General features: G+C 49.4%; 1 protein-coding gene across 1 annotated transcript in view; it reads right to left on the bottom strand.

Annotated features, from left to right (window-relative positions):
* Positions 1–3,499: 3,499 nt before the first annotated feature.
* The window catches only part of LOC144731680 (uncharacterized), a 67,845-nt gene continuing 53,123 nt past the window's right edge, over positions 3,500–18,221 (bottom strand). The window contains exons 29-34 of the mRNA XM_078612856.1: positions 17,421–17,456; positions 11,218–11,280; positions 8,643–8,711; positions 6,104–6,148; positions 4,745–4,816; positions 3,500–3,589 (exon numbers count right to left, since the gene is read on the bottom strand). Coding sequence (XP_078468982.1) covers positions 3,500–3,589; positions 4,745–4,816; positions 6,104–6,148; positions 8,643–8,711; positions 11,218–11,280; positions 17,421–17,456 — 375 coding nt within the window. The remainder of the gene's footprint in view (positions 3,590–4,744; positions 4,817–6,103; positions 6,149–8,642; positions 8,712–11,217; positions 11,281–17,420; positions 17,457–18,221) is intronic.

The following is an 18,221-nucleotide window of genomic DNA, read 5'->3' as shown; positions in this document are numbered from 1 at the left end:
AAACGTTGATAAACATTACATTTATGTTTTAACAGCACAGCTTTAAAACGTTTACCATGTAATATTTTACTATGAACACTTTGTAATTGGAAAGCTGGCTGAAATGTTCACTTATTCCAATTCTAAAAAATTGACGGTTTATAAAAAAAAAATGTAAAGGTGGCGAAAGTAAAGGTGCAGTCCTGCAATTGCTCGCTCACGCCCCTGCTGTCAGAAGGGCCTCGTCCAGAGGGTATTTGGCCTATTCTACTACACTGGCAAGACATCTTGGTCGAAGCGGAAGTACCCACACTTGACCCCACCACACGGAACCTACCAAATAACTACGGTGTGACCATTATCTACTGCTGGATAGACAGAGGCTCACAGTGGGGTGGGGGGGAATTTATGAAAAATTATATAATTGAACCTGATGGCGGTACCCCGGGGTATGATAGTACTCTGGCTCTCGCATTATGTCCGTGTTGCAGTCATTCTTAGTCTGTTGATGGTCGGCGATGTGCCAATAGACTCATCTCGACGAGCTGTACACGATGCACCACTACGGTGCGTACCGCGAGCCTTCAGGGTTTCGGCGCAATCGTCCTCACTGCATTTCGACATCGCGGAGTGGCACTGATTTCGGATTGATTGGTACCCCAGTCGCGGAGTTAAGTACACCCCTGGAAAAAATAGTGACCCAGAAATAAAATATTTAATTGCCATTTTGTATTATTTGCTACCCCGGGGTACCGCCATGAGGATCAGTTGCTTCAACTGCCGTGTTGGGAGACTGAACTGGTGACCTCTCGGGTCTGGCGACCTCTGGTGACCTCTGGTGACCTCTGGTGACCTCTGTATGAATTAGAAATGTCACGGTGTCGCTCTGCTCACTCGAGGGATGGCGAAGGGTCGACATGGAACCCATGGCCTCCTGTATACCAGGTGAGAAAGTTAACATCTCCTAGCCACCGTGGTGCCACATTTTAGATACACAATCAACACCAGGTACTCATTTTGGGATGAGTAAACCTAGGCGCGCCCCAAGACAGGTTCTTACACCGATTGGCAACTGGCAACGTGGATCATCGCAGTCTGGGAATTGAACCCAGGTGACAACGGTTGCGTGGCGGTAATTTAAAAAAAACAAAAAATCACTGCGGTGGCGGTTGGTCACTACTCCCCACTGCTGGTATATACAAGCACACGTACAACGCACGTGCACTTAATTGTATACCTATTCAAATTGCCTCTGTCCAATTTTGCTGTTATTGTAATTTCCTCGAACAATTTCGATAAAGTCCTGTGAACATAGGGGGCTGATGCACATGCACGCACGCACGTGCGCATGCGTGTGTGTGCGCGTGTGTACGTGTGCGCGTGTGTACGTGTGCGCGTGTGTGCGGGTGTGTGTTCTCCGCGCGTCGCCTCTCCTCCACGTCCGCTCTTCCTGCAGCCACTTACGTTCAGACCTGGGGGACCTCGAAAGCCACGCGCTCCCTGAAAATATGAACGTTGTCACCGGCACAGGTAAGGGGTGAGGTGGGTTGGGAGGCTTAGGGGGTGGAGGTCACAGAGCGGGCGACTGACAGAGGGAAGAGAACGCACGTACGGCAAGCGCGCCGACAAGTGGGAACCCAGTAAACACGTAACCTCGGGCCAACGTTGAGCGGAAAGGTTTCAACCACATGCCAACGTCCGCCCGACGTTGCTCGTTTACACACGACAGTCACGCGTTTAAAATGGAGTTTGGGTGGTGCTGTGGTTCGAGCTTTCGACTCACAAATAGGTGGAGGGGTTGACTCAGCCGGTCGTCACCGTGACGACTGTCGTCACCGTGACGACTTTCCCATCTTCATCATGATCATCACACGACAACTTTCATCACCATCTTAAAACTGATCGTTATCTTAATGCCGCTGTAAGCGTCATCATCATGAGCAGCAGCCACCGCAAGATTCATCGGCATCACTGCCACCATCATTTTCATCATCAATAATCACAATTTTCCACCACTGTCATCATCACCATTACCACCAATTTCACATCATTTTGATCAATCAACGTTTTCATTTCCATTCTCAACATCATCACCATCATCATCTTGAGCAGAAACAGTAGCAGCTGCATCAACCATCTCTGTCATCACCCTCATCATCATCCTCCTTCGGGGGCCAATAAAATTAGCGGCACCGTTTTGCCGGAAGCGGCCGTTGGATTGTCCGATATCAGAGTCTAGCACCTGCCATAGGACTATGGAATTAACACAAGCGCATGAGCACCATCAATGGAGATGAGTGCTGCTTCTCATTCGTTTGAACGACGTAAGGATCAACGTCAAAACGTCTCCTTTCCATTCTAGCCAGCGGCCAGAAAAATTTACCATTCCTATGGCGAGGTCCAGGAGACATCCTTGTTAAGTCAACCCCAGGCTAGGATTGTGAGCCGAGCACTTTCACCACATTGCCAACTGGTCAGAGATCCCATGAGACAGAAAACATGCGACACCATTCTGCGATTACATTATACGAGACATCTTTTTATCCCCCCCCCCCGCTCCTGTTTCTGAGCGCGCCTCGATCTATAACCGGGTTCCTCCAACATGGGCACGTATGACGGAGCGACACGCGTCACTCACCCCCAAACATCCTATCAAAGACCAAAGTGCAGGCATTGGGCCTTTTTATTCGGCTTCCGCGGAGCAACATTAAATTTTGAACGCGGTGACGCAACGCACGCCACGCGGTCCGGAGTTGTGCGCGGCGCGCCCTGGGGGTCCGCGTCTTGACGCAGCCGCGGAATGGGGCAGTGTGGGACGTGGGGCATGCTGGGAAAAAGGAAGGCACGTCTACGTGTTTACTTTTGTTGTTGAGAAAGAAAGAGGCAGAGGAGAAGAGGAAGGTTGTGAACCTGGACTTATAAACTTCGATTTAAAGCTTTCGTGACTGCAGGGATTCATCTTCTTGGTTCTTTCGGTAAAGTCACGTAGAAGGGAAAAAAAAAACTATTAAACTATTTTTTATTTGACCAGGTAAGGTCCACTGAGCTCTACGGCTCTTTTACAAAAGTGACCTGGCGCAAATGATGGCTTAACGAAGTGGCTTATCACGCGGAAATTTACAGCAGCCAAATACTTGAAAACGCACGTTGATTCTAAATGTGGAGGGGAAAAACTGGAAGGACCCGGAGAAAATCCATGCGACCACGGGGAGAACACGCAAACTCCCAATATAAAGGTGTCATCGTCATGATTGAACCCACGACCTCCGCCAGATGAGGTAGTTAACATCTCGCCACTGTGAACATGCGCAGGAAGTCTACAGCACGGATCGCTGGGGGAAGGGAGTTCCAGACAATGGGGGCAGCAGAGGAGAAGGAGCGACCTCTAACTGAGCCAAGGTTGACTGGGTGAGGGAGGGGCAGGGTACTTCGGTAGAAATCTTTGGTTGCTGGAGCAGACAGCACGTGGAGGGGAGGGGAGTAGAGTGAGATGAGAGGGGAAAGCCCAGGAAGTTCCGGATTACGAGCGCAGTAAATGAGAATGAGCCGCTTCCGGCTGACTTACAGGCTTGCCGTCCTTCCCATCCTCCCCCGGGTCACCTGGAATTCCCTGGTTGATGAACAGAAATGGACAGACATGCACCGAGTCAACACAGAGACAAGATATCTCGATAATTAATGTCTGGGAGCAAGTCGGACCGCATGCAAAATAGCAAAGGGCACGCCACGATCATAACGTTTAATACATTTTCAAAAGGCCCTTGGCAAGCAAGCAAAGACTCTGTCTACTTGACAGACCTGTTCTCCATCTGAAAACGGCTGCTTGAGTTGTGGCCGAAACGTCGTGAGAATTATTTTATTATGTTTTATTTTTATTATTTTATTATTTTCCTTCTACGTGACTTTACCGGAAGAACCAAGAAGATAAAAGACGCTTTGTTTAGCCTTTCGAAACATAGGGAGATGTGCTGTTAGTGAGCGCCTCTGAAGGCTCGCATGGCGCCTGATGGCGACGGTGTGTCCAGCATCATGCCTGGCTAAATTATTCTCCCCAGTGCCGATATCACACACTGAACCAGGTGCTCATTTAAGCCTGTGTGTGTGTGTCTTCATGCGTGAGCGGTAGTGTATCGGTTAGCACGCTGCACTACGAAACGTGGTGACCCGAGTTCGATTCTCGCTCACGGCCAGCACCAGTGATGATTATATCTGAACCTGTCTTGGGCCTCTCCTAGGTCGACTTAGCCTCAAATGAGTAGCTGGTGCGGTGTGTAAACATCGCCACTAGGGAGACAAAGGCGGTGGTGGTGCTGGCCACCCACCCCCTCGTGTGCTGTGCCAGCCTTCGTAAGTGCTTGCTAACAGCACTTGCCCCAATAGTCTGTTACAGGCTATACGGGGGATCTTTGTTTTTTTATGCATGCGTAAGTCTACACAAACATACACACACGTTTGTGTCCTGAGGAAGCTGTGGTTCAACCGTGTTCTCATGTGCAGCGAATTGATTATCTTAGTTAAAATATAACTTGGGTTGTACTATACTATGTTCAACGTCTACGCTCCCTGTGTTCACCAACCCACGCTGACCAGCGTGGTGGAGTCTCATCAATAGACCCACACGACCCCGCACAACGTTTGTGGGGAGGTCCTCATCCAGCAGTGGACTGACAAAAGGACGGTGCATGTACGTAATTGTCCAAGAATGTAAAATCGATCAACGCAGATCAGTAAAAGGGGACTAAAACACAAACACAACTCCGCTTACCTCCTCGCCATCTTTCCCCTTGTCCCCCTTTTCGCCACGGTCTCCCTTCTCTCCCTTCTGCCCGACCTCTCCCTGTTTTTGGCAGGAAAACCAAACGGAGCGAGCAATTTCAGAACATTCATTCGTACCGGAGGAACCCCACGAGCCACAAAGCTCCTTGTCCACAGGTGTCACGTGTGTGACGGCGACCAACAGCCAATGGGACGCTGTCGGTGGGGGTGTAACGGTCAACGTCCATGCTGGACTTGCAACACGGAGGTCGACGGGTCGATTCTATCTGCCGGAGCGACGGTTGAAGGCACTGAGCGAGATTCTTGAATCCACCCCCAATACGTACGCCACAGTTTGTCAATCGGCAGGTCGCGCGTGGTGGTGGTGGTGGTGGTGGGGTAGACGAGGGGTACGCCCACCTCTTTCAAGACTTTTGTGCAGCATGAAGGAGTAGGCCAAATACCCTCTTACACCTACTGTATGTAAATAATGATAATGATGAAAAGGTTTTGAATTTGATAGAGCGCCCCATATTCTGGGGAATCTCAGAGCTATTATACTTAAACAAAAACTAAACTATTGTTGGTGCCGGCTCACCGCATGAACTAAAAACTAAAACTTTTTACTCTTTAAACAGGCAGGGTCGACTGAGCTATATAGCTAATTTTTCAAAAGCGACCTGGCCACAAATGATAGCCCAACGAAGTGGCTTATCATGTGCAGCCAAATACTATAAACGCACGTGGATTTTAAATGTGGAGATGAAAAACTGGAAGGACCTTGAGAAAATTCCACGCGACCATGTGGAGAGAGGTATGCAAACTTATGAAAGGGCACCCCCAGTGACAGCTCTCCCTGTGGGAACTATGTGACTCAGTGCATGGCCTGCAAACGGGCATTAGTTTCAGAATCAGAATCTGTCTTTATCCGGGAGGAATCCGATAAGTTACGAAGCTATTTTTCACAGATGTCCAGTAAGGGCGGATCAGAAAGTTACAACAACAACAACCAATACAAAAGTCGATAGAGGAGTGCAAAGTGTGGCAATGGTCAGTAGGCCACTTAAAAAATAGGCGGCGATGATCGATAATGTGTTTGGCCTCTCATGCTTTTCAGACCGCAAGGCCGCTTCCAGGTGCTCCATCGACGTCTTCATGACATCACCTGGCAAGTTCCGTGCGAACGAGGGCACACATCATCCCACGTGTGGATTTGCATCATCCCAGGAAGTCATCCGTGCATCGTCAAACGAGGCATTCAGTCTATAAGCCTTGCCAGCCAATGCAAAAAGGAAACAAATTGCCACATGCAATATCCCAGGAGAGTTTGTAAGCGGAGCGTTCTGCGTGGCGTGTGCGCGTGAGCCACCTTGTCGCCTTGCGATCCCACCAATCCGGGCGGCCCCGTGTCTCCCTAAAAGACAAACCACACACGCAAACAACAACAACAACGATAATGACAACGATAACAAGGACGGAACTCTACTCACCTCAACGTCAAGAGGACGTCACCGCCAAAGCCATTAATCCCAACACTCCCCGTCAACGCTTTCTACCCTCTGCCGAATCCCGCATCTGCTGGACAGCAGACATGCAACCTGCGAGAGCTGAACTAACAACCTAACAGTCTCCCACCATCTGCTCTTAGGTCTTCTCTTCCCGCTGGTCGCCGGCCCTCACAACCTCCCCGCCGCCCCCCCCCCCCCGCCCGCCGCCTCGCCATCCTGCACACGCGTGTCCCACCCAGCGCAACCGTAATCATATCTACAACGCTCACCTGGCCCTTTGCATTGCTTATACCAGTGGTCTTCATGGCAAGGCCGTGGGCTAATGGCGGGCCATGGTGGCCTTTAGTGCGGCCACCCGACAACACACAACACGTGACAACATCCCCCATCGTCATCGTCATCGTGCTGCGGGAAAACCCCCAATGGTTTCAAATGTGTGGCGGCCCTCCCACTGATCACGTCTTATCGGCGAAAAGTGGCACCCCCTCTGAAAATGAGTGAAGAACACTTTCTTATACTGTCTTGCCACGAAATTTCGAGCATCTGTCTGGGTCACCTGTGCGACTTAACCGCAGAGGCCTGCTGTACCCACATCCTTGCAATCCACTTGTCAGGCTGATGATTCACACGGTTATCTCTGGCCCATGGGCCCCAATGCAGTTGCACTGCCTGTACTGTTGTAGTAAGTATTCAGGAGGCTTTGACGACGGGGTCGGAGGCACACTTATTTATTAACACCAACTTGTGCACAGTAACGGGTACACACAGTACTTAAGGGGGTATCGTCCCCTTCACTCGGCTAACAGGGAGACACAACATCTAACCCCGCTAACCTAAGCCCAAGTCCTCCACTACGGAGCTAGGGGAGGCTACCTATCCCAGCCCTGGTCAAGCTGGGATCCCGGCACCCTGAGTCTCCAGACCGGCTCTTATAAGAACGTCAGTCTGGGCTCTCGGGGCCACGCCACCGGCTTGCCCTGGTCGGCCCTGACAAGGACAGCGAGCCAGGGGAGCTCCGGGGCCTATTCTAGCTGGTCTTCAGTCTTCGCTGGTTTAAGCTGATACTCGACCTCGAGCCCTCCGGCTCACCACCTTTTATAGCACTCGGCCCCCGGGAGGGGCCCGTGGGGGATGCAGGTGCGGACGTCGGTGTGAGCACCTCCTCTGTGTACGGCCCTAACCACGCCCCTTGTGTTTGTTAGCCATCCGCGCCCATACACAATTACACCTCTACACTCTGGATAACTATGCCACTGCATGTACACCATACACAAGCCAAAAAAGAAAAAGATCCCCTGAATAGATTTGAACACACTGTTGGGGCAAGTGCTGTTAGAGAGTACTTATGAAGGCCGGCACGGCCGCCTTTGTCTCCTTAGTGGCGACAATTACACAATGCACTGGGTAGTCATTTGAGGCTGAGCTAACCTAGGGGAGGCCCAGGACTAGTTGATATAATCATCACTCGGGTCACCAGGTTTGAAGCGCAGCGCGCTAACCACCGCACCACCGCTCCCCATACGCACGCCTCCCACACACACACACGGAGGTTCAGTACGCGCGCATTTATTGCACAGCTAGCACACATAGAATGGCAATTCAACACATAGCAAACAAACACACACTTAAATGCCTACATATGCAGAATGGTTATGAGAAAGGAGCCATTGATTTGAAACAAACTAGAGATATTACACGAATGAATTTCCAAACGAATGGACACAATTAATGAATCGTTGGTCGGATGAATGAATTAATGACTGAATGTGTGAATGACCAAATGAATGAATGACTGACTTGGAGAATGAACGACTGAATAAACAGGTCGGCTTCTGTGACAATTCTGGCAAAATCGCCTGATAATGCTGGATGCAATTACCAGCGAAACGGTGTACTCAAATTGTAAATGTTGTGGATTTCGTTTCCAACACACCGGTGGGCTGAAGTAGTAACTAACTTGCACGTTCTTCTTGGTTCTTTCGGTAAGTCACATAGAAGGGAAATAATAAAAGAATAAAAAGAAAACATAATAAAATAATTCTCACGACGTTTCGTCTGAAACACTGTCTTTCCGACAGCCCTGTTGTTCACCTGAGGACGGCTGCTTGCGTTGTGGCCGAAACGTCGTGATAATTATTTTATTATGTTTTATTTTTATTATTTTATTATTTCCCTTCTACGTGACTTTACCGAAAGAACCAAGAAGATGAATCCCTGCAGTCACGAAAGCTTTAAATCGAAATTTAATTTGCACGTTGTGTTTACGTGAAAAACCTTCCCGGTTGGCTGTGCCAGGTAGCGGCGGGTCAATGACACATTCATATCAACGCAATCTAACCCAAAAAACCTTCATCATGAATGAGTGGGTGGGGGGGCTTGTGTAGTCAAGGAGACACTTGCCTTTGGCCCTTGAGGACCCATGAAGCCACTCTCCCCTGGGTATGGGAGCAACCCAGAGCCTTCCGGGGCCTGTGCACACGATACAAAAGAAAACAGATTCACCGTATAGCCTTAACAGGCTCTTGGGGCAAGTACTGTTCGTGAGCACCTATGGAGGTCGGCACCGGCGCACGAGGGGGTGGGTGGCCAGCACCATGCGGCGACCGCCGTTGTATCCCTAGCGGCGATGTTTACACACCGCACCAGGTACTCATTTTAGGCCGAGTTGACTCTCGGCGAGGCCCAGGACCGGTTCAGATAATCGTCGCCAAAGTTGGCTGTGAGTGGGAATCCAACTCGGGTGGCCAGGGTTTTGTAAAATGCAGCGTGCTAACCACTGTACCACCAGCTCCCTACTTGCGCATCGTACACACAAGCACACGCGCGGACCGTAAGCACGACATACACACGATACTGTCTCGCTTTAACATCATACCCACCTTCCCCTATTAAACTGCCACGTTCAATTAGCATAACATCGATATGTGTGAGTTGCAAACAGTCTTGTGTGGCAAATTCCCATGAATGAATGATTCAGCGGGTTCACGTTTGGCACGACGCAGCCGTATGGCTCGGGAGGCTAAGAGCGGTGTCGGAGTGCAGTGACGCCAATGTTGAAATAAGAAAAATTAAAAAGAGCCGGCTCATTGAGACGATGGTAATGTGAAACTGTTTGCGTGAAGCCAATCCTGCTGAAATTATGCACTCCCGTGAGGCTGCGTGTCTGATGGGATGTGTCGAGGGAAAGATACGTGAAGGAGTGATAACGTCGGCTTAATTTCTTTCAGTATTATATTGAGGTCCTTAAATTTGAATTCATGTTTCAGCCACCTGTAATCAAAGCTGGGTTCTCAAATGTAACCAGCAATGAGTTCCTCGTGACTGAAATATTAGATTTTTTCCCAATGAATTTGTATTACTTCAGCTCTAAAAACGAAACACTTACATTTTGATTGCCTTGTGCTGAACGCGCTTTGCAGAAAATTACAAGGGTGTACTGCCCAACAAACAGTCATCCATATCATCGAGGTCTGCCCAGAGAAGGTGGAATTCAAAGAGGCCGAGTTTCATCTCGATGATGTGACGGTTGAGTGGCGAGGAGATGTCGCCTCCCTCGCCTGGCACACAGCAGGTTGTGCGTTCAACCCCGGACCCCTATTGTATATCTGGAATCTGCATATTCTCGCTCCCCGTGTTGGTCGTGAGGATTGTTCTCGGGGTTCCTCCGGTTTTGTCCCTCCTCGACTTTTACAAACAACATGCGCTTAAGATTATTGGGCTGCAACTATTAATTCCCACGTGTGATGATGATGATGGTGTCAGCCACTTCGATGATGACGAGCTATCATCAGAGCCGGATTCAGGCGCGGGGCTTTAGGGGCTGCAAGCCCAGGAGCCTCCGCCAGCTGGAGGGGGCCTCCAGAGATGAAGTGAAAAGTTATTTCGTTCGTGAATTGCTGAATTTTATTTGTTGTTAGCCGTGTAAAAACAAATTGTATTTTTCTTTAACTTTGTTTTCCTTTTGAAAATATTACTGGGGGCCTCACAGTGCCTGTAGTCCAGGGGCCTACAAAATCTTCATCCGGCCCTGGCTATCATTTGTGGCCAGGTTGCTCCAGTTTGCTTAGCCTGGTAAAATAAAATAAAAAGCAAGTTTCGTTTGAACTTGGTTTGATTTGGATATCGTCCTCTGACCGCGATCGCAAGAAGAACACCGACCCACAATGCGGCTACCTACGAGTCGTGCAGGAGGGACTTGAGATGTGGATTTTGCGACGTCAACGGCACAATTCGGAGAAAGAAAAAACAATAATTGCATCCGGCCGATAATTACAGGACGGTGCTGTGGCAAGCACTGCAGTTATAAATTGGCGATGTGGTGGGCGTAGCGTTGAAAATTGTTCATGCTAGGTCCGCACGCCTGCTTTGGCACTCCCTTTCACGCCATTCACAGCACCCCGGGGGCTTTAAGGCGGTGGGAAGTGGCACTGTTGGGGTAGTCCACGCGGGTGCGTGGGTGCCACACGGTTGGCGCTGTGTGCAAGTGATGGTAGCAGGGCCTTCGAGCGCCCGCGGAGATTAACAAGTTACTGTCAAAGACACTGGGCAGAGACGTGGATTCAGAATGCACGCGGCCAACAAGCGAACACAAAGCAAACCTGCCGATTGACGTACGCATGATGTAACCGTGGGTGAGTGCGTGTGTCTCAGTAGGGAGTGGTGGTGTCGCGGTTAGCGCACCGCGCTACGAGCCCGGCGACCCGAGTTCGATTCCCGCTCACGGCCAACAACGGCGACGATTGTCTGAGCCGGTCCTGGGCCTCCCCTAGGTCGACTCAACCTCATATGAGTACCTGGTGTGGTGTGCAAACATCGCCACTCGGGAGACAAAGGTGGTCGGGCGTGGTGCTGGCTGCCCACACCCTCGTGTGCCGTGCCGGCCTTCATAGGTGCTCGCTAATAGCACTTGCCCCAACAGTCTGTGAAGGCTGTATGGGGCATCTTTGTTTTTTGTTGTGTGTGTGGGTCAGTGTACCGGTATTCCTGGAGGACCGGGAGGCCCAGGAGGACCAGAGGCTCCGTCTGGACCAGATCTCCCCTGCAACAGATGTGGCACGAGTAACACATTAGTCGTCATTACTTTTTTTTTTTATAAACATGCGCAGTAAGTATAGCAAACAATTCACCCACAGTACGCCCAATCTCATCACACGTCAGAAGCTAAGCAGTACGGAGCCTGGACAGTGCTTGGACGGGCGAACGCCGTGCACAAAACAGGCTGTCGCAGACTCTTACGGGGCTGCGCTCTGGTCAACTTATGGCAGGAACAACCACTGTTGTACTGTACTATACTCCAGCTTCTATGCTCCCCACTGTCATCAACCCGCATTGAAGATGTGGTGGCACAGCTATCGCACGGCATCGGGAAGCCCTCATCCAGCAGTGGATGGACAAAAGGGGCTGTGAATACACTCTGATGTCTCATTGTTCAATGCAAATCTACTGCCATACATGTTTATCATTCTATCACCGCGTTCTCACATGGCCACTGTGATGAAAGTGCACGGGGGCCCATCCTAGATCCTCTACCATCAACTACACAGTCATCGTCATCGTCAGCAGTGGTCAATCCAAAAATGCTGATTTTTGAGTGTGACTGCGCGCTTGTCTACGCTGAAGGAAGGACGTGACACGGAAAAATGACATCAATTTTAATGAAAGTACAAACGAAACTGTGATTAAACATTACGCAATTAAAGAACGACGTGTATAAAAGTTGAGACGGAAAGAAACCTGATTAATTTACTGGAAAAAAAGAGTGATGTTACACAACGGCTCGGTGCTAGGAGCATTCATCAACCAGTAAGAGCTTTGGCTTAATTTTTTTTTCCCCATCCCAATTGTGCCATCATCTCTGACTTACATTACACGGCGTTAGAGCCACTGCCGCTCTGGTAAATAGACACGTGGCTCTTACGAACAAAAGGTTGTGAATTCTAATTCGGGTCGAATGAATACGTTTTTCATCTCATAACATGATGCCGATAGCACAATACACATATATTTATTTTTTATCAGTTGAAAGAACAAGTAATTGAGAAACACATAAAGGGGCATTACGTACCCTTGCAGTGTTCCTTATATGAATCATATGTTCATTAGACAGCGTGTACCCACGTGTGTGTGTGCACCTGTGCGTGTGAGCTTTTAAAACCGACGTCCCTGTGAAAATCCGCCAGCACGCTGGCTAATATAATTTACCGTTTTAATTTAGTCTGGCATAAGCTCCCCTCCCCATCCTAACAAAATAATCATAAATGCAAGATGACTCATTACGCTACACCGGTGCTGTGTTCGTACTGTGATGAGTACTGACGAAGTGGGGGTATTTTGTGCCTTTTACCCTCGAGTTCCGACAAAATGAGAGCCTGTTAAGAGCTGCTAAACGCATCTGTGCTTTATATATGAATGAATGACACTGTCGGTCGAGTTATACTTGAAAGCTAATCCAAACAATTACTAATTTCTTGATGGTTTTAATTTTCAAAGTAAGGTAATCTGATTACAAAATTACTCTCGAAATTCAAAGTCAGAGTGAGTAATGGAGTGGCACTACTCTCAGCCAGTGGCCCAGTCGTTGAAATTCCACATTACCGTGGCAGGGCAAAGTGCTTATGTACACAGAACAACCATTCATGGCGATGCAAAAAAGTGGTGCTCATTTGACCAACCATGACATTATCTTTTTCGATCATATTCATTACAACATTTAATCTGGAAACCCCTTGATATGGAACACTTTGTTTGCACAGGTGTCCAAGGTAATGGAATAAACCGTACACGGCAAATGCGCATTGACGCGCGTACACACATCTTCAAAACTGGAGACAATGATTGTTGTCCCGGTTGGCCCCCCAATCTGAATTCTAACTCGTGAACCTTGCGACCGCGCATCAAGCACTCTAACCAAAGCGCCGTCCGGCTGGATATGTGCTGTACGTTCAATTCATTGTATGGTATTGGCGTAAAACTATGGTACAATGACAATAACGATTTCAACTTGTAACGCCGCACAGTGATCGCTCGCTCTCGCACAGAGAGAGAACGACCTGGAGGCACGAGGAGGAACCAGCCAGCAGCCATGGGGTGCCAATGTGGTGAGATGTTAACTACCTCGCCTGGTATGCATGAGGTTGTGTGGGTTCAATCCCGACCCTGACCCCTGCGTATCTGGCGTTTGCATGTTTGTAGTGGTTTAACGCTCGCCAAGGGGGGTAAATGTAAACACGTGTGGGCTGGGAACAGTGGGGTCGTACCGGGACAGGCTGGTGTTGCTGGGGGACAATGGAGGAGACGGAGACGGCCCGTTAGGCAATTATGGGATGCAGGGCCGTGATTGGCCGGTTGTTGTTGTCAAGGCCAAGGTGGCGCCAGTAAGTCTGGGTTGGGAGCAGGTGGCGGCGGGGGCCGCGGGCGCGGGGGGGGGGGGGCTGGTTAATTAATTGGAAATTAATGAGGAGGGGGATAAATAGGGGAGCGTCAGAGTGAGACGGGGAGTTGTGCTGGGCACTGGACAGAGTCGGTCGGAGCAGAAGAAGAAGCGTAGAGTAGCAGTGGAGTAGAAGAAGAAGTGTAGAGTAGCAGTGGGATAGAAGAGGTATAGGGTAGCAGTAGAGACGTAGAAGCTGAACGAGAGAGACAGTCGGAGTGAAACGGAGAAGCTGAGAGAGAGCGACGGCTGGAGTGGGACGGAGAAGCAGAGAGGAGAGTCGGGAGAGACGGAGAGAGGGAGGATCGGAGCGAGCGAGGCTGGTGGAGTGTGGCCAGCGAGCGGAGAACGCGCTGGAGAATGGTGGCGAAATGTGCTGTGTTGGATAAAATAAAGTGACGACAGAAAAGGAGGAAGTTGTCCGCGTAAATTTCAGCACTACATGTTCTCCCCGTGATTGCATGGATTTTCCTCCGGGTCCTCTGATCCCCTCCCCACACATTTATAAATGTGTGTTTCGAGTATTTGGCTGCTATAAATGTCCACGTAGTAAGCCACTTCGTTGAGCTATCATTTGTTGCCAAGTCGCTACTGGTAATGTATATATATTTTTAATAGTTTAGAAGATGGCAATGGCTGTGAGTTTTAGTTTTTAGTTGATGCGGTGAGCCGGCACAAACAATTGCCCAAGCTGTGATTCTCTATATATTGAGGGGTTATTGACCAATTAATAGTGTTTACATCTGGGAGGAAACCAAAACACCAAGAGACCACGCATGCCTGGGTGAAACGCTCTATTCCATATCGAAGGAACAGGTGGAGTCCACATTTTTGCTGCAGCCCCTCGCGATGGCACAACCAGGGTTACGGATCCTCGATTCCCCACAGGAAGGGAGCGGTGATCCACGAACCCTCGTTGCTGCCTCCACAGTGCTGCATTACAGGCGTGAGCCACCACCACCACCACCACCACCTCGCCTTCCCATGCTAAGAGTCACAGTGGTGTAGGCAAGCTGCACCGTAACAGATGTTAATGCTTCGTAATATTATTGGACCACAATGCATCACACCCTAATTTACATAATTCCATTAATTTGTCCCAAGGCAATAATCTCTAATCAGGGCTGATATAAGCTTGCGAAAAGCACAAACCACTTTAAACATTAATTTCCGAGATAAAAAAACTGACCCTCTGCAGACTTTCATGTTTGATGAATGTTATTGCTGTTGCCAAAACCGAATTATAAATCACACACATCCCAATCGCTACGCAGTGCCCTAGTCCACAATCTATACATTAACATACACATGCTGCTTCGTATAGGTTGGAGGGTACCAGATAATGCGATGTCAGTATTATGAAATTGACATTTTCTGCCTAATTTACTTACTCAATAGAATTTTACATCTTTCATACAATTTTGGAAATTATTCCAAAAAGAATTCAAAGGGGAGCTCATTTCACCAGCAGCATGGTACAATGCAAATACGGCGGGGCAGCCAATGCAAGCAGAAGACATGAGGAAGCTGACAGGCGGTTATTTGCGAAGTTATATTAATCTCAGACGCCGCAATCATTGAAGGCGGTGTTACAAAAGCCGAATGGAGTTCGCAAGAAGTTACAGACAAAACACCTCCTCGTGAGAGAGCCGATGCAGAAGTTCCCCGGCTGTGATCTCCCAGGATGCTTATGGGGCCACAACCCTGCACCACATGACTACAAAGCATGGCAGCAGCAGATGTGGGTACTTGATGATGCTTGATGATGATGATGCACAAATGGGAAATTTTAACTCTCTGGGAGTGTGCAGATACTGTAGTCAACCACCCTGAAGAGAACCATTAAACGTTTAAACGAATCCACGCCCGATTCAACAAATACTTGAGCTTCCATTGGGCTCATAGCCGTAACAACATATCTCAAGAGTTCAGCTTTTTTACCTTTGGGGGACTCCCCAATGGCAGCTGCCCCTGCGTGGCACAAGATCGCTCATCGACGGCCTGCAGGTGGACCATGAGTCTAGCCGTGAGGGAGCGATTATTGGCCCAACTGAGAAAACTGCCCGTCATTTATATATTTTCGTCTTTAAATTTGGTGCACGCTTTGACAAATTACCCCCATAGAAAGCCACCTGCGATACCACGATTCCGACAATCCCACAACGATGCGAGGAAATTCCCCAACATTCGCGCACGTATCTGTGCGCCGAGACCCAGCAGCATATTGCCCCGCAGAGATGGTAAAAAAGAGATGCATGGTTGTCCGTTGTAACTAATTGAACGATTTGATGGCATGCTATGCCGCGAACAACAGGGCAATGGCGTTTTATGCAGTGTCTGCAAACTGCCTTGCGATACAAATGGAAAGGGGTGAACCGCTGTGTCCATTAGTAAGCAGCAGGCGGTGAGCGATGGCTTAAGAGGGCTCGCATGCATTCTTAATGCAGCCCGGATCATCCATATTTCTCTGCAGGGCCGGGGCGGTGGTGTTTCATGTTTTCTTTATTTTTGGTTCCCAGACAAGGATTTGGGGGGGGGAGGTTTGAATAATGACCGTCGGCTTTTACGTAACGGCGGCTCGCCGCCCGTGGAAGGACATCTGTCGCCGGGCCGCTCGTTTACGTCACTCTCAAGTTCAACGGGGGGGGGGGGGGGGGGGGGGGTGCTGCACGTTTTTATTCAAAAATGGCGAGTGAGGCCTAGCGAATTACTCTCTTCCGTTTAGTGGAGCCGGGCGGGCGGGGGGGGGGGGGCCCGCGGCAGAAGTCAGTCTCTCTTCAAGATGACAAACCGCTGGCTTCCCACAGAGCGGTAATTAATTTTGGTAAAACTCACTTGGACACAGTGGCTTGACTCGCTGCAATCTGTTCGCACTTAATTGTATTTGTCTTGCATGTTTTTTTTTTCATTTTCAAACCTTGTTTCGTACCTCAAGCGTTGACATTTTCGCAAGTGCGCCGATTTGTGGTCTCTCGAAGCTGGGAGGGTGTTCGACGCAGAGTTCACTCACGTGACCTCGACCGAAAATCAATTATGAATTGTAATGTTGGGCACGAAAGCCGACTGCACGTGTTCAACTTGCATGTACGTGCGTTTTTGTGAAAGCGGGGACCGGTGGTGCAGCGGTTAGCACACCACGCTTTGAACCTGGCAACCCGGGTTCATTTCTGCTCACAGCCAACACCAGTGACAATTACCTAAACCAGTCCTGAACCTCCTCCCCAAGGTCGACTCAGCCTCAAATGAGTACCTGGTGCAGTGTGTAAACATCCCCACTGGGGAGACAAAGGCGGTCGTGCGAGGCGTTGGCCACCCACCCTCTGCGTGTGCCGTGCCAGCCTTCGTAGGTTCTCACTTACAGCACTAACCCCAACAGTCTGTAAAGGCTATGGGGTGGGGATCTTTGTATTTGTGTGTATATTTGTGTGTGTATCTGTGTGTATATTTGCGTTTATATTTGTGTGCATGAGTGTTCATGTGTCGGTGTCAGATCAGCAAGTTCCTGGACACGTGACATACCGGTGCATCGTGAGCCTCCTCGTAGCACACGGTGCACTCTGCGTGATCCACAGACCCGACTTCACGAGTGCATATTCATTGTTTACCACTGCACTCAAATTGTCTCTTCCTCCCCCCCACCTACCCACACTACAAATCGCCACAGTGCATTATACCGCACGGATAATTAAGAGAGTGCGCATGCCGCAATACGTTCAAGAGCGGCGTAAAGCTCTTTGTGGTAAACTCACCGTGTCTCCTCGCTCTCCTCTGTCACCGGCTTCTCCCTGGCGCCGGATGAACACAACGACACAACAACAGCGCAAACGTGAACAGTTGTTGTTTCTGGCTTCTCGGAGCGGCGATGTAACGACCTCACGACAAAAGCCATTCGCTTCGCGCGGGCGTGTTGAAAATCAGCACCGAACAGCGGAACACAGAAAGGGGAATGGTGAGAACGTGTAACCTTGCTCACACAAAACTCGCTCACGGGCTGATTATAATTTTGCAAGCGGACTCTTGCCGAGCGCTCAATTTAGTTTGCACGACAATAAGTCGTCCTATGGCTTGATTTTTTGTTATTCCCCATCTACAGACTACACTGGCTTCAGGACCACATCGTAAACCATTGTGGTCTGCGCTCCTTTAATGGAAGGGGGGGGATAGCAAAACTATACAAACTCTCTGCCTCTCTCTCTGATGAAGCCCTCTCGTTGTGGCTAGCAGAGCCTCGACATAGGCACTTAGCTCCTGAACGCATTGCTGCCATTGTGCGCAAGAAGAGAAAATCGGCGGCTTGCTACAGGAGGAGTGGTGCAGCGACAAAGGGTGAATGATCAGATCACGGTATTTTAACAGGCGTTATTACAAAAAACATCGTTCAGCGTCGTCGTGGAGAACGTTAATAATGACGTAATCAGTGCTTCATTCCCATATTTGTCTTGCAATGTAAAAACGCTGAAGTCATTTTTGACACGGCCTTCTGGGAGTGCATCTCAAAAAGTGGTCTCAAAACAAGAAAAACTCTGTGCCAGAAGCCTGCGCGGCCGATG

This window comes from Lampetra planeri, chromosome 40 (assembly GCF_965212315.1).
Source record: "Lampetra planeri chromosome 40, kcLamPlan1.2.h2, whole genome shotgun sequence".
Lineage (NCBI taxonomy): Eukaryota > Metazoa > Chordata > Hyperoartia > Petromyzontiformes > Petromyzontidae > Lampetra > Lampetra planeri.
Note: the sequence above shows the minus strand (reverse complement) of the source record. Positions and strands in the feature narration are given on the sequence as shown.